Genomic DNA, 14,816 nt, shown 5'->3' with positions numbered 1-14,816 from the left:
TCAATGAGGATTGTAGGGATGTGGAAAATTATTCATGCTAAATTATTCTATAAAATTCTTAGTATTTTGTTTTATATTTTTAATGACTTCAAAATGTTATAGTTGATTTTATTTATTTTAAATGTGACAGACATTCAGAAGCATTTATAATAAACCCAACAGTTTTAACAGGCTGCAAGGCTTGAAGGCTGTCAAAGTTATTTGGGGCAGATCTTCCCCAGTGCACTGTTAGAAGAACAGAGACTATTTAGGCCTGATCGCTAGAATCCAGCATGCTTCAGGCAAGTGTGGTAGTCTCACCATATTTGAAGCACCAAGTGTTGCAGACGATGATCATGGGTGGCAAATCTCTCTTTCAGATGCTGACTGACCTGCTGTGCAAATCCAGTATTTCAATCATCGAACATGATGTCGGTCAATTAAACTCTTGAACTGATTGGCAACTAACTCTAGTTACCTGTATTTTCTTAACATTTCCTTAATATAGTTAATATATAAATTCCATATCGGAAATCAGCAGTTAATCCAGCATCAATTTATATTTGCAGAAGAGAGTCTTAAATTAACACAGAAGTGTTTCTTAACTTTATTTTTGATCTGCTTGCACTTAATTTTTAGACCCTCACCCCAATAGTGACATAATGAGTGTATCTCTATTAACCATTATTCTCCTATTATATAGGTAAAAAAAACAAACCACATCATTTTCAAAACCTGTAAATATCATAGCATACTTCTGTAAACTATTCTTTCAATTTAACCCTTGGATTCTAGGTAACTAGTTAGTCTACACTACAGTCCCACTAAGACCAATAAATTTTTCCAAATCTGTGTGTATAGAACAACTTTCTGGGTGTGAGGTACTGATTTAGCTCAAGCCCTAGCTCCACTATTGTGTAGTTTGGGCTTTGAAACTGTGTAGAGGTTGGTGCTAACTGTTCATTTGTGTGCACAGACCATTCATACAAGAATTACACTTCCCCGTTAGAATAATACAAAAAAGAGTGAAAGGGGTTGAATATTAGAAACAGAATCCTTGAAAATACACTTATTGGCCACTTTATTAGCTATAGGAGTAGGACCCAATGTGGTCTTCTGCTTCTGTAACCCGCCACTTCAAGGTTCGACATGTTGTGCATTCAGAGATGCTCTTCTGCACAGCACTGTTGTAACACATGGTTATTTGAGTTACTGTCTCCTTGTCAGTTTGAACCAGTCTGATCATTCTCCACTGGCCTCTCTATTAACTCCAGAGACTGTTGTTTGTGAAAATCCCAAGAGATCAGCAGTTCCTGAAATACTCAAACTACTGCATCTGGTATGAAGAATTATTCCACAGTCAGCCACTTGGATCACATTTCTTCCCCATTCTGATGTTTGGTCTGAAAAATAACTGAACCTCATGACCATGTCTGCATGCTTTTAGGCATTGAGTTGCTGTCACATGATTGGCTGATTGGAAATTTACAATAAAGCTCAGGTGTATCTAATAAAGTGGCCACTGATTGTATATTATGTCAACGTCATTAAAACACATGCTTTCTTTTTCTGGAGATCCGAGGCTTGAAGTGATCTTACTGATTGAAGTGGCAGTCATCTAGCCATTCTATAATTATTATTATGTCTCTCAGGTTTTGTTTCATCATTTTCAAAGATAACCACAGAGCCAAGTGTAAGATAGTTTATAACCTTGTAATTAATGTGTCAGTGCATTTGAAAACAATTTAGATTATTATGATTCATAACATACTCAGTGGGTACATAATAACTAACAACACTGATACAACTTTCATTAAATGTTAATGAGACTCACCCATTGTTCCTTGGAGGTATAATTTTTGCTTGTTTCCTGACCTCTATTAATTTTGTCACAGCATTATTTCTCAAATGTAAATGGGGTTCCCAATTTAAAAGACCAAAAATTCTGGACCAGGCATGGTCTATAGTACTTTTACACTGAGAGGTTGTATCTTACAAGGAAAAGGTGAAGGCGGAAGTCTAAAGTTTCAGAAATACAATGTTGAGAGATCCCTTCAACTTCTCCCTCTGTTCTTCATCAAGCTGCCCTCCATATGGGCTTGTCACAGTATGGACATCAATTCCCAGCACAGATAAAATTAGTTCAATAAAGCAATTAGCCAGTCCACTGGAGTTCCAAGGGCAGCTTTAAGACTACTAGAAATGTTTGTTTCCATCTCGGAAATGTGGCTGATTTCCAGTCAAGCTCCCAAGACATTTCAAATTTATCTACAGCAGCTAAAAACAATCTTTCCAGGAAGGCACCATTGATCAGGAGCCACTTATTACAGAACTCACAGCACAATGAAGGCTAAACTTTCCACATAATTATCATTCCAAATCAGTTTTTGAGGTCGATAAGAAATCTTGACAGCTGATACATTCAATTTCCTCTTGATTATAGTTTCCATTTAGACCATAAGACATTGGAGCAGAAATAGACTATTCAGCCCATCGAGTCTTCTCCGCCATTCCATCATGGCTGATTTATTATCCTCTCAGCCTTATTGTTCTGCCTTCTTCCCGTAAATATTGACGCCCTTGACTAATCAAGAATCTATCAACCTCTGCTTTAGATAAATTTTATTTTATTTAGCCATACATCATGGAGTATGCCCTTCCAGCCCTTTAAACTGTGCCATGCAACTCCCGACAAACCCAATTAACCTTAACTTAATCATAGGACAATTTACAATGACCAATTAACCAACCCAGTACATCTTTGGACTATGGGAGGGAACTGGAGCACCTGGGGATAACCCATGCATTCCACGGTGAGGACGTACAGAAACTCCTTACAGAACATGCCGGAATTGAACTCCGAAATCCGGAAATCCCCAAGCTGTAGTAGTGTCGCATTAACTACTACATTATCATGATGCCCTATGACTTGTCCTCCACACCCAACCGTGGCAATGAATGCCGCAGATTCACCACCATCTGGCTAAAAGAATTCCCCCTCATTTCTGTTCTAAAGTTACGCTCTTGTATTCTGAGGCTCTACACTCTTGGAAACATCCTCTCCACATCCACTGTAAATCCAATAAGTTTCAATAAGATTTCCCCCTCCCCACCCTCCTCAGTTCTTCTAAACTCCCATGAGTATAGGGTCAAAGCCATCAAAAGCTTTTAGACAATAACCTTTTCATTCCAGGATCATTCTTGTGAACCTCCTCTGGACCCTCTCCAATGCCAGCACATCCTTTCTTAGAAAGGGCACCCCCCCCCCCACCAAAACTGTTCACGATACTCCAAGTGTGGTCTGACACTGTCTAATAAATCCTCAGTTCAAGAATAAATTATTTGTGACACATTATTGTAAAACATCTTTATGTTGCTTATTTTGAAATGTGTTATTTTAATGCTATTTAATAATTGGCCTGTCATTTTTTGTGTACAGGAGACCCTGTTACAGAAGAATGGACCCAGTGGAGTATGTGTTCAGTAACATGTGGTCAAGGGTCGCAGGTGCGAACCAGAGCTTGTGTATCATCTTACGGGATACTGTGCAGCGTGCCTTTAAGAGAATCAAGGGTTTGCAATAACACTGTCCTCTGTCCAGGTAGTGTTAGCAATGGATGAGTAAAAGTATGGATGTTTAATTCTATGACTAGCTATAGACAAGAAGACAAAAAATCATTCACACATTCTTGCATTTTGCTCCTGCTATCATTTGTTTTTACTCAGTATAATTAAATGTTTGGACATTTTACCTGTATAAGCTTAAAGCAGTGTGGAAATCAAAAACCTTTTAAATTGATATCACAACAACTTGCTTTTGATTGACTTGCTGTGGTAAAACGCATGCTCTGCGTGCGGCTAGGTCATACCAATTCTTTCAATTAGACCTGTAAGCAGATCACACTGTTTAGGCTAAAGCATCAGGTAAATTGGAGTATGTCTTGCCATTATGCTGCCATCAGTTTGTACAGATGCCTGTTCAGCGGTATTTATCTATTTCTTTGTTTATGCACCTTTCTGTAAAATTTGAACTGTTTACATTCTGATTTTTTTGAAAACTAGCTGGCATGCAAATAGGGCATTGTTGTTTGATAGAGATTGTTTGAATATTTTAAAATGACTTGCTGTTTTGATCAAGATCATCCGTAATTAACCCGGCAACTTTACAGTGGAATTAACAGTGTCGAGGCAAATGAGAATGAAAAATATGCATTGCAAGGATAATATATATTTAATGGAAATGAATCCTGAAAACTGCCAGAGCATGTTAGCATTTGATTAGGATTCTTAGCAGTAGAATAGAATAAATCAAATGTAATTTGCATTCCTACCAAATGCAGGAAAGGTCTGTTATATAACCACCAACAAATTCAATTCTCCTCCTCACACTCTGGCACTGTGATGTCCTAGTCAAATAGCTGACAAATGTTGATTGACTTCAGGGTTGGGTTACAAAATGCACAATATTATAATGCAAGGGTGAGGACTGGCACCTGTTTTTGGCAAATTTGGCCAGATAAATAATAACTCCCATCCCAATGTCCTCACAGATACAACGGCATCACAGAAATGTTGCGTAGTTGGATGTGTTCTGGTAGAAGGGCGTTTGCTGCTGAAGACATATAGTTCATCAGCCTCCTACCCTGAGGAAATGGCCAAACTCTCATTCTCATGGTGTTCTTTGTTTCTGTTTGAGTTTCAATTAAACCCCTTTAGAGGAAGGCTCAGAGCAGAACACTGAGCATCTCGCTTTTACTGCTGCACACAGTACCGAGGAGTACATGGCAGTATTGTTGATAGAGTCTGTGGCCACTATTAACAACTAATTCTCCAGCACTTGCCACTGTCCTTGCTTTAGATCACAGTTTATTTAAGCAATAAAAGGGCTGACTCTGATTCCAGGGTATGGACTGGGCTGAGCTGGATTGAACGATTTGACTGTCAGGTTAAGTCCTTCAAACTTAAGTGCTGTGATTCAGTTCCTGCTACAAGGCACAGGGATGTTCTTTATCGCTAGCACGTTACTGCTTACCTGATAAATAAAGCTGAAAGCTAACATCCAAATCGAACTTTCTTCTCCAACAGCACAGTTCTGCTAACTGCGCTTCACTTGCCAGAGGCACACAGTGTAACATGGATGGCAAACTTACCCATGGGCTCAGCTGGGCCCAAGCCTCTTCCTCAGCCTATCTAAAGAAGGACAATGGGAATGCCACGGTAGTCACTCTCTAGGCTTGAAGAGTAATGCAATGGGAAATTATCCAGTTTTTCGGCTGCTTTCAATGACACCCTTCTTGAAAAATGTATGAAAACCGGGTCAGACTCAGCTGTTATGCCACCATTGTTGAATAACCTAGAAGCTGTCAGCTTCCAGGGATGCGCCCTTTGAATAAGATACACTCATGGTACAAAGACACCTTAAACACAGGAAAAGCAGGTGATCCAAATAACTGCAAATCTTAATTAGACACCTATAATGTTTTTGTTTGGGCCAGCTGGTGGTGTAGTGGCGTCAGCACTGAGCTTTGAGGTGGAGGGTCCTGAGTTTGAATCCAGCCAAATCCCAACCTGGGCAACAGCAGTTTAGTATCTGTGTGGAAGAAAGGCCTGGCAATCTACTTCCATATCTTTCCAGGAACACTATCCATAGGGTCACCGTGAGTCGACGGCACTCAACAACAGTGTTTTGTTATTTTTAATATTTGTGGCTTAATACCAGAAATCCCCCTGTGATTTTACCACTGCCATGGTCCCCTCAGGCAATAATAATGTTTATTTATTTCCAATCTCCCGAGAGCACAAGATTGGCTGGCACCGACTCACATGCTGGCATCCTGTGATAGCCTCACCTAATGACACAACCATGTCGCCCGATCCTGGCGCAACACTTTCCAGCAAATGTGAAAAAAATAATGCATTTAGGATTATGCCATTCAGCTGTCACATATCAAGCAGTGATTAATGTTGTTTTGGTGGATCAGTGATACCATCAGGAGCAGGGGCAGGGAGCTTAAGTGCAGAGCCAGACTTTATCTTCCATCTCAGTCGCTTCAGTCTGATACAGCTGCTGCAGATTAAGATGCAGTCAGCTCTCTCCAGGCTGTGAGTTATTAACACACGAATTAGTTCTCTCTTCATGCAGTTTCTCTCAAAAACCTCCAAGCAATACATCACTAATTTGGAATCCCCTTCAGAGATCTATCTTTTCTGATGACATAGAAATGTGCAGGATTCACAGCATCATCAGTATCCTGCCCTAATGGTGCTTGGTGCTGGCAGTCGTGCAGTATGAAATTTATGAATCCACATGTTTATATAAAATATTACATTTTTTTAATCTATTATTGTTCTTCAGGAAGGTGTGAAATATGCAAAACTCCATCTGCACCTCCATTTTTGCTAGCATTTTCATATTAAGGAAATTCCTTCTTTTAATAATTATGTCCATTCCTGTCCTGTCAGGAAATAAAAATTAATTTAAATTCATTTTTAATAAATAGCAAGTCACTCAGAGCTCACTCACCCTGTTAGAATAAGCACGAGTGGGAGTTCAAATCCCAGCACATAGCTGAGAATTCAAATAATCCTGTTATCAAAACAGAAAAGAAATGCTGGCCTAGTTTGTGGTAACCATGAAATGACCAAATTGCTATATATTTTAAAAAATCCCATTTGATTCACTGATGTCCTTCAGGAAATCTGGCATCCTCCTTTACTGCCAGCGTGCACCCCTGACTCACCAATGTAGCTGCCCCTTAACTCACAAATTCAAGTTCAAGATTAATTGTCATTCAACCATACACATTTATACAGCTAAACAAAACTGCACTCCTTCGGGGCTAAGGTGCAAAACGTAGCACATACAGTTAAGATAGTGCACATGGTCATAAAAAATAATATTAGCACAAGTCTCTGAACGGCATGGCCTGAAGATTGATGGTGCATGGGATGCTGTTCTGGAATGTTCTCAAGCAATAAAGGACGGGCAATAAATATTGATGTTGTCAGTAACGTCCCTGTGGGAAAAATAAATACAATTTTAAAAGTTGTCAATGTATCATAGTCATTAAATTGTAATCATGAATTTAATTTTTATTGAGATTCTACTACCTTGGTTCTTCCTCTTTATCTCCTCAACTAATACATAGTTATTGTCTTACTCCTTGGGCTCCCCAAAACTGTTCCCCAACCAGGGAGATAAAATGAGAACCTGTTTTCAAGATTCAAGATTCAAATTTATTTATTGTCATTCATCAGTACTCCAGTGTAAAGGAGAATAAAATGATTGTTACTCCAGATCCAATGCAGCTTTAAAAAAACACAATAAGCATAAAGCAATAAATATAAATACATAAGATTAGCTTATATACATGGATCTATATGGATATGAATCAATTCTTCACAGGGAAAGAATTGCTCTTCCCTCTTTCCCTGTGAAGAATTGATTCATATCCATATAGATCCATAGAAGATTACCCAGTTGGAGAGTGATCGTCAAAGCCAGTGTTGTGGGACTGTTGTCATTCTCTAAATAATGCTAAAGCACGTGCACACTCGTTCCACACTTACTGCTGATGTCGCCACTTACAATTCCATGTTACAAATTAAGAAAATTACTCTCACTTATTTGACAAAATGATCATGTTATCATCTTCTGCAAAGCATCAACCATGGTGTAAGTGAATGACTATATACTATTTTATATTTATTCCTTGGGTTTTTTGGATTGACAGTAAAAATTACAGATTTTCATGATAAAATTACCCTTGTCCCTCTCACCCCCCCATAACTGGGAGATTGCAGTTTCTTTCCATTTCACGTTTGTCAAAGAGCCATTACAGTGGTATGTGGCATGAGGGAACAACATTCCCCACACACAGTGCCTGTAGACACCACTCATGTAAGCATAAGATACTCATCTCATCTTTTCAAGTATATTATTGTTGTTGTGTCTAACCTCTGCTTTTACAAACTGCCTTTACTCTTTTGTAGTGCATGGCGTCTGGGAAGACTGGTCACCCTGGAGCTTGTGCTCATTTACGTGTGGCAGAGGCCAGAGGACAAGGTCTAGGTCGTGCATTTCTCCTCAATATGGTGGGCGTGCATGTGATGGGCCAGAGTCGCAAACAAAGATGTGCAACATTGCTTTGTGCCCAGGTTAGTACAACACACAGTCATAAAATAGGCTGTAAATGCTCTGAAATACCATAGGCACCATCCATTCATCCCTTAAGTCCATGCAGCCATTCAGTCAGGTCACAGTTCATCCATATCTTCACTCCATGCAAGTGCTTTGATCCATTACCTGTGCCCAGCTAAAATTGATCAAGTGTGAAATGAAAACCAAAGCATCAACTGCTTTTTCAGTGAGAGGATTTCTGATTCACGAGTAGCTCCACTCCAATTTAAAGGTAATTCTTCCTTGCTTCCTGTAACAATAATTTCTCTTAGGTTATTGAAGAAATTTGCTATTAAAGACATAGTTAATGATCCATAATTTATTGCCCTACAACGTTAGTGAGCGAAAACATTTGCCTCACTCCTCAGGGGTGGAGTGGAGCTGGTGATAGATGGTGGAAACTGGCTGATGTATGAAACCTGGCAATAAGTCAAGCTGCTATGAAACTAAGTGTTCCACAGATGTCTAAAAGGACAATACTGAAAGTCACCTTCAGTATAACAATGCAGTTTGCCATCATTCAATAGCACTTCCTTTATTGGCCGATACATTGTGCACAAAGGTTGTGAAGTCATGTTGCAGCTGCTAGGACCACGATGAAATATTGTGAAAGTTCTGTTTGCCGCACCATAGGAAGGATGTGGTAGTAATAGGGAGAGTGCAGAAGAGATTCACCAGGATGTTGTCAGGCACGGAGAGCAGCAATATAAGGAGATATTGGATCGGCCGAATTCATTCTCACTGGAATATAGGAAGTTGAGAGGTGACTTTATCGATCTTTATAAAATTATGAGGGGCATAGGTAGAGTTTTTTTGGGAGTCTGAACTAGAGCATACAGGATTAAGGTGGAATGGGTGAAATTGAACAGAGATCTGAGAGGTAAATTTTCCCAAACAGAGGGTGAGGGTTAAATGGAATGAGCTGCCAGAGATGGTGGAGGAAGATACAATTACAATGTTTAAAAGGAATTTAGAGGGTACATCGAGATGAAGAACATAGAGAGATTATGGATCTAATGCAGGCAAATAGGATTGCATAGACAAAGATTACAGTAGGCGTAGACAAGATGGACAAAAAGGGCCTGTTTCAGTGATTCTGAAAATCAATCTTGATTTTATGCAGTTAGACTTGCATACACTACTCACAGTTGTCAAGAGCAGGAGGATCTCGAACTATTGGTAAACATTAAGTGCAGTTCATTGGCTTGCTAGTTCATTTCATAGGGCAATTGAAAAGAAAATGGATATTTACGTAGTGCTGTACATGGACTTTGAGTGTCTAAAAGCACTTTACTATAAACAAACTACACTTGAATTATTTCCAGCCTTATAATGGAAGGGATGCAGCAGCCAATTTGCAGACAGAAGGTTACCTAAAACAACAATGTGGACAAAGACTAGATAATTGGGTTTCACTATAATGTTGACTGAGGGATTAGCACTGGAATAGTTTGAAAGCATTACGAATAGTTTTTTCACTTCCTGTGTAGTGGCATCCACACCAGACTCTGAGGCAAATGGTCCCAGGTTCGAAACTGGCCAGCTCCTTGCACGCTTTCCATCCATGCTGGGTTGAGCATCAGCCTCATAAAAACAAAACAAATGCAATGTTGCCGCCCAGTGCACCACAAGTCATGGAGAGGAGCAGCTACTTGCTGTGAAGTAGAACCATAACATCTTATGCATCCATCTAAGCAAGTATTAAACAAGAACACTTACTTACACTGAACTTTTACAGACTATAAAACACTCGCATGGTTCCACCTCTAGTACCAGAATTGAGCCATAACAGTGTACAGCTTTGTAGTCACCTTCACAGATGTTAGCTGTTATAATTCCTGTTTTTAAAAATTAATATGTTTTAAAATGCAATTAATATTATTTTTTAAATGGGAACTTTCCAGTGCTAGATTCGCCTATAAAAAGAAATGTCCCCTCCATATAACACCATAAGTCCTTAAGACATAGGAGCAGAATTAGGCCATTTGATCTATCGGTTTTGCTCCGCCATTTGATCATGGTTGATTAATTATTCCTCTCAACCCCATTCACCTGCCTTATCTCCATGATTTTTGACTCCCTTACTAACCAAGGACCTTTCAACCTCCATTTTAAATACAAATATCGGCTCAGATAGCCGTCTGCAGCAATGAATTCTACAAATCACCACCCTCTGGCTAAAGAAATACCTCCTCGTCTCCATTCTACCTATTAAGACCCCTCAGGATTTCATAAGTATAAGTTTGTAACTTTGCCAAATCTCAGTAAAACAAGAAACTGTTGATTTTTCACATGGAGTAACCCAAAGTCACAGCATTGCATCATTGCTCCTTGAAGCATCATCCAGATCTGAAGGAAAGATTCAGCAAGAAAGGTCGTTACCAGGATAGGATAAGTAACTTTCAGGGAGTCACTACATGACACACTTCACCGGAAATCAGGTCTTTTTTGATGACCATTTATGAATTAGTTTAAATTTTATGGCAAACTAGTAACTGTTTTGATAGATGTTTATTTTGCCTGACAATACCATCAACTGTCCCAATTTGCTGAGATTCCCAGCAAATAAAAACAAAGTCCAAAGGAATTCAGTGATTCGGGCTGCATTTCTAGAGGCAAATGGACCATTCGCCTGGACTGGATCTACTGAGTTTCACAATTTGCTAGGTCAGTACTTAATAACATGAGGGTTGGATTTCCATAGTGCAGAGGAGGTGTTAACAACTGGTTTGACCACTGCGACTTCAGCACAAAAGGGGCAGGAAGCCAAAATATGAGTTTTGACATCTCATTTCTTATTTTTAAATAATGACCCCTTGTTCTACATTCTTCCATAAGAGGAAACATGCCCTCTGGATCCACACTGTTACAGCCACTGAGGTTTCCATAGATTTCAATTGTCACCTCTCACTTATCCAAACTCTAGCCTAGCCACTTCATTTTTTCTTATATGTCATCCCACACATAGCAGGTATTAGTTTAGTTTACCTTCTCTGAACTGCTTCCATTGTATTAACATCCTTCCTTAAATAGAACCCAATATGATTCACAGTGGCCCAGATGTTGTATCACCAGTGGCCAATATAACTGTGAAATCAACTTCCTACTTTTGTATATGCAACCATGATTGTATAGTGCATTCAGCTTACGATGATTAAGAAAAATTCCTAGCTTGGTGAGTGGATGAGGCAAACGGTTTGCTTTATGCCCATTCCAAATTTATATTTTTACATATCCCCCCAGTGTCTTACTTTCTTACTTTGTTAATAATTGCAGAAGTTTAATTAATTTTGTATTCTTCAGCAGTTATTGTTTAATAAATCACGCTCTATTGGAATAAATCAAGTTATTACCCTTTCTGTCCTTCGATTGATTTATTTTTTTTATTTAGAGAAGCAGCATGGCCACAGGCTTTTCTAGCCTGTGCCACCCAGCTGCACCCATGCGACCAATTAAGCTTCTAGCCTGTAGATCTTTGGAATGTGGGAGGAAACTGGAGCATCTGGAAGAAACCCAGGTAGTCATGGGTAGAATGTACAGATTAGTTAGAGACAGTGGCAGAATTGAACTCAGGTCACTGGCCCTGTAAGAGCCACCCACAAATTTGGAAGGTATATTCCACTACCATCCAACATCAAAATTGCTGGAAGTGCTTGGGAAGTCAGCCAGCCAGGTGGATACCTAGCATTATTTTTATTTTTCCTAACTGCTACTCACTGGCCTTCTGTCCATTTTGTGCTGATTTTCCATGATTCTCAGTTCCATTTTTAATATCTGAGGCTGGTGCTAATTGACTTTGCTCATCTGTGCCACATGATGGCAACTTGTGGCTTTAAATGATAAAACACAAGCTCAAGGAGCTTGAGCGAGATTAGGAAGGTACACCCAGTGGCCACATTATTACATATATCCGTACACCTGCTCATTAATGCAAATATCTAAGCCAATCCTGTAACAGCATCTCAATGCATAAAAGCATACAGATATGGTCAAGGGGTTCAGCTGTTGTTCAGACCAAACATCAAAATGGGGAGGAATTATGATCGAGCTGATTTGACTGTGGAATGATTGCTGTTGTCAGCCAGGGTGGTTTGAGTATCTGAGAGACTGTTGATTTCTGGGATTTTCACACACAACAGTTTCTAAAAGTTTTCAGAGAATGATATGAAAAACAAACAAAAAACATCTGGTGAGCAGCAGTTCTGTGAGGAAAAACAGCATGTTAATGAGAGAAGTGAGAGGAAAATGACCAGACTGGCTTAAGCTGATAGGAAGGCAAAAGTATTTCAAAAACCATGCATTACAACAGAAGTGTGCAGAAAAGCATCTCTGTAAGCACAAGGTGTCGAATGTTGAAGTGGATGGGCTGCAGCAGAAGATCGTGAACAGGAGATTCCTAATCAAGTGGCGATTAAGTGCAATAGGTCCAATGATCTACCTTTAAGGTAGGTTTTAATGAGGAGTGAAGTGGCAGCAAGATTTAGGAATGTTTAGGAATTTCAGAGATTCATACCAACAGTGCTGGAATAACGAAAACTGGATGGAAATGGAAACTGGCAATGACCTTTGAGGATAATGGGACCAGTGCAGATGGGTCAAATTTGACCACAGATGAATTTGCAAGCAGAGATGTTATTTGTTAAAAAAGATATTTTGCTGGTGAACAAGGAAATGCAGGGGTGAGTTACAATGTAGGCCGCAGAGTTTTGGATAAGCTCATGTTTACAGAAGGTTAAGTCACAGATCGAATCATACGCAAAATGCCATCCCTCTAACTGATGTTTCAGAATCAACATTAGGAAGCATAATATTAAGAATGTTTAAGTCGGCGGCCAATATTCAGCTTGAAGAGTATTTGATACACTTTAGAAATGGCTGTGCTTCTACAGTTTCTGAAGTGAACTGGCAGCATCAAGTGGTGGAAGAGGGTTCTGCACCAAGTGTACTGAATCCGCACAGAAGTATTACAGAATCATGTGGCGTTAAAGAAGGCTACTCGGGCCACTGTGCCTGGACCAGCTGCCTGACAGGGCACTTAAAATCAAATACATTTCCCTAATAGGCCTGCAACTTCTTACTTTTAAAGTATTGATTCAGTTCTTCTGTATATTATAGTTCGATCTGTTTCCACCATCTTTTGGGTAGAGCATCAAAATCATTTTGTTATTTATCCTCCTGGATTTCTAATTGCCTGTTAACTATTTTAAATCTATGCCATTCAGTTACCAATTTCCAGCCCTCAGAAATGCCTTCACGCTGTCTATCATCCAAGGCCCATACAATTTTGAACAACTCAATTGAGGCCCGGTTATTAATCTAAGTTAAATATAGGGTGTAGGGCTCTCTGAACAGACACCTCCAATGGAAGTAAAGAAACATAGAGTAGACAGACAGCACCTTTACCCAAGAGCAGCAATAGCTGATAGCAGAGGGCATAATTTTATGGTGATTGGAGGAAAGTATGGGGAGGATGTCAGAGATAGTGTTTTTTTTACAGAGTGGGAAGAGCATGGTAGAGACAGATACATTAGGGACATTTAAGAGATTTTTAGATAGGCAAATAGATGCCTATGTGGGAGTTTTTAGGTTAGGTAGAGTGTGTTAAAAGATTGGCACAATATTGTTGGCCAAAGGGCCTGCACTGTCCTGTAATGTTGTATGTTCTGGCGGATGGAGCTGTGCAACAGAGCTCATTTAAATGGAAGGATGGTTCCTTTTTCGACTGTTTATATGGCAACAGATCAAAACTGTTTTAATAGTGGTATTGATGAGAGGATGAATCAATTTGCTGACAGATTTTGCTGATTCTGTTTGCATAAGAATAGATTTAACATCAGCAATGGTGATCGTTAACTGGATATGTTAATGCAGTTGAATCATTTTAGGATTTAGAAAAGATCCTGATAAAGTTCAAAGCTGTAGGATTTCAGTAGGGAGTTAAAGGAGGAAACTCTGAAGCTTTAGGCCACAGCAGCAAATAAAGACAGAATGAAAAATGGGCATCCAGCAATGACCGGAACTGAGAAGTGACTTTATAACAAACAATATGTATATTAAAAAATCGTGGCAAATTGCAGCCTGATTATGAAATAAATGTATTATGTTACAAAAGATGTAATTGGAGGATTACTAGTTATTTCAAAACTGTCTGATCAAGTTTAAAAGCTTTCTCTCTTCTCTTCCTGCAATTAGTATTTTTGTTCGGTGTTCAGATTTTCACATCTCTGAAATTATCTGAATGCAGAAATACGCAGCAAAGGAGAATCAGGAGGCAGGTCACTGCTCCCAATTTGTTATGCTTCTAGTTTCCTGGTCATTAAAGTTAATCACTCTTTGATGTGATTTAACACCAGATAATTAGTGACAGTGTGTGGCAGTCTCCTAGGAGATGGGCTGTCACAGATTAACTCTTTAATCACTATAGCACCAAGGGCAATATAAAAACAGGTCAGGCTGTTATTTCTCTGTAGTTTTTTATTGTTTGCTCAAATTGTAGGAAACACAGCATCATTGCAAAGTCCCTGGAGTGGGATTTTTTTTCAAAGTTTTCAATCCACATAGATTGACCATTCCTGATGAAGGGTCTCGGCCTGAAACGTTGGCTACTCTTTTCTCACAAATGCTGCCTGTCCTGCTGAGTTCTTCCAGCATCGTGTAC

The 14,816-nt window shown here is 39.3% G+C and overlaps 1 protein-coding gene across 9 annotated transcripts in view; it reads left to right on the top strand.

Annotated features, from left to right (window-relative positions):
• adgrb3 (adhesion G protein-coupled receptor B3) overlaps nucleotides 1-14,816 on the top strand; it is a 766,644-nt gene that overhangs the window by 323,741 nt on the left and 428,087 nt on the right. For 6 of the 9 annotated variants that reach the window (XM_073056508.1, XM_073056504.1, XM_073056509.1 and 3 more), the window contains 2 exons: nucleotides 3,419-3,580; nucleotides 7,972-8,136. In XM_073056508.1, coding sequence (XP_072912609.1) covers nucleotides 3,419-3,580; nucleotides 7,972-8,136 — 327 coding nt within the window. The remainder of the gene's footprint in view (nucleotides 1-3,418; nucleotides 3,581-7,971; nucleotides 8,137-14,816) is intronic. The other 3 variants (XM_073056512.1, XM_073056511.1, XM_073056510.1) reach the window with 1 other exon arrangement.

The sequence above is a fragment of the Hemitrygon akajei genome, chromosome 9 (assembly GCF_048418815.1).
Source record: "Hemitrygon akajei chromosome 9, sHemAka1.3, whole genome shotgun sequence".
Lineage (NCBI taxonomy): Eukaryota > Metazoa > Chordata > Chondrichthyes > Myliobatiformes > Dasyatidae > Hemitrygon > Hemitrygon akajei.
The sequence above is the reverse complement of the archived record's forward strand: the minus strand, read 5'-3'. Positions and strand labels throughout refer to the sequence as shown.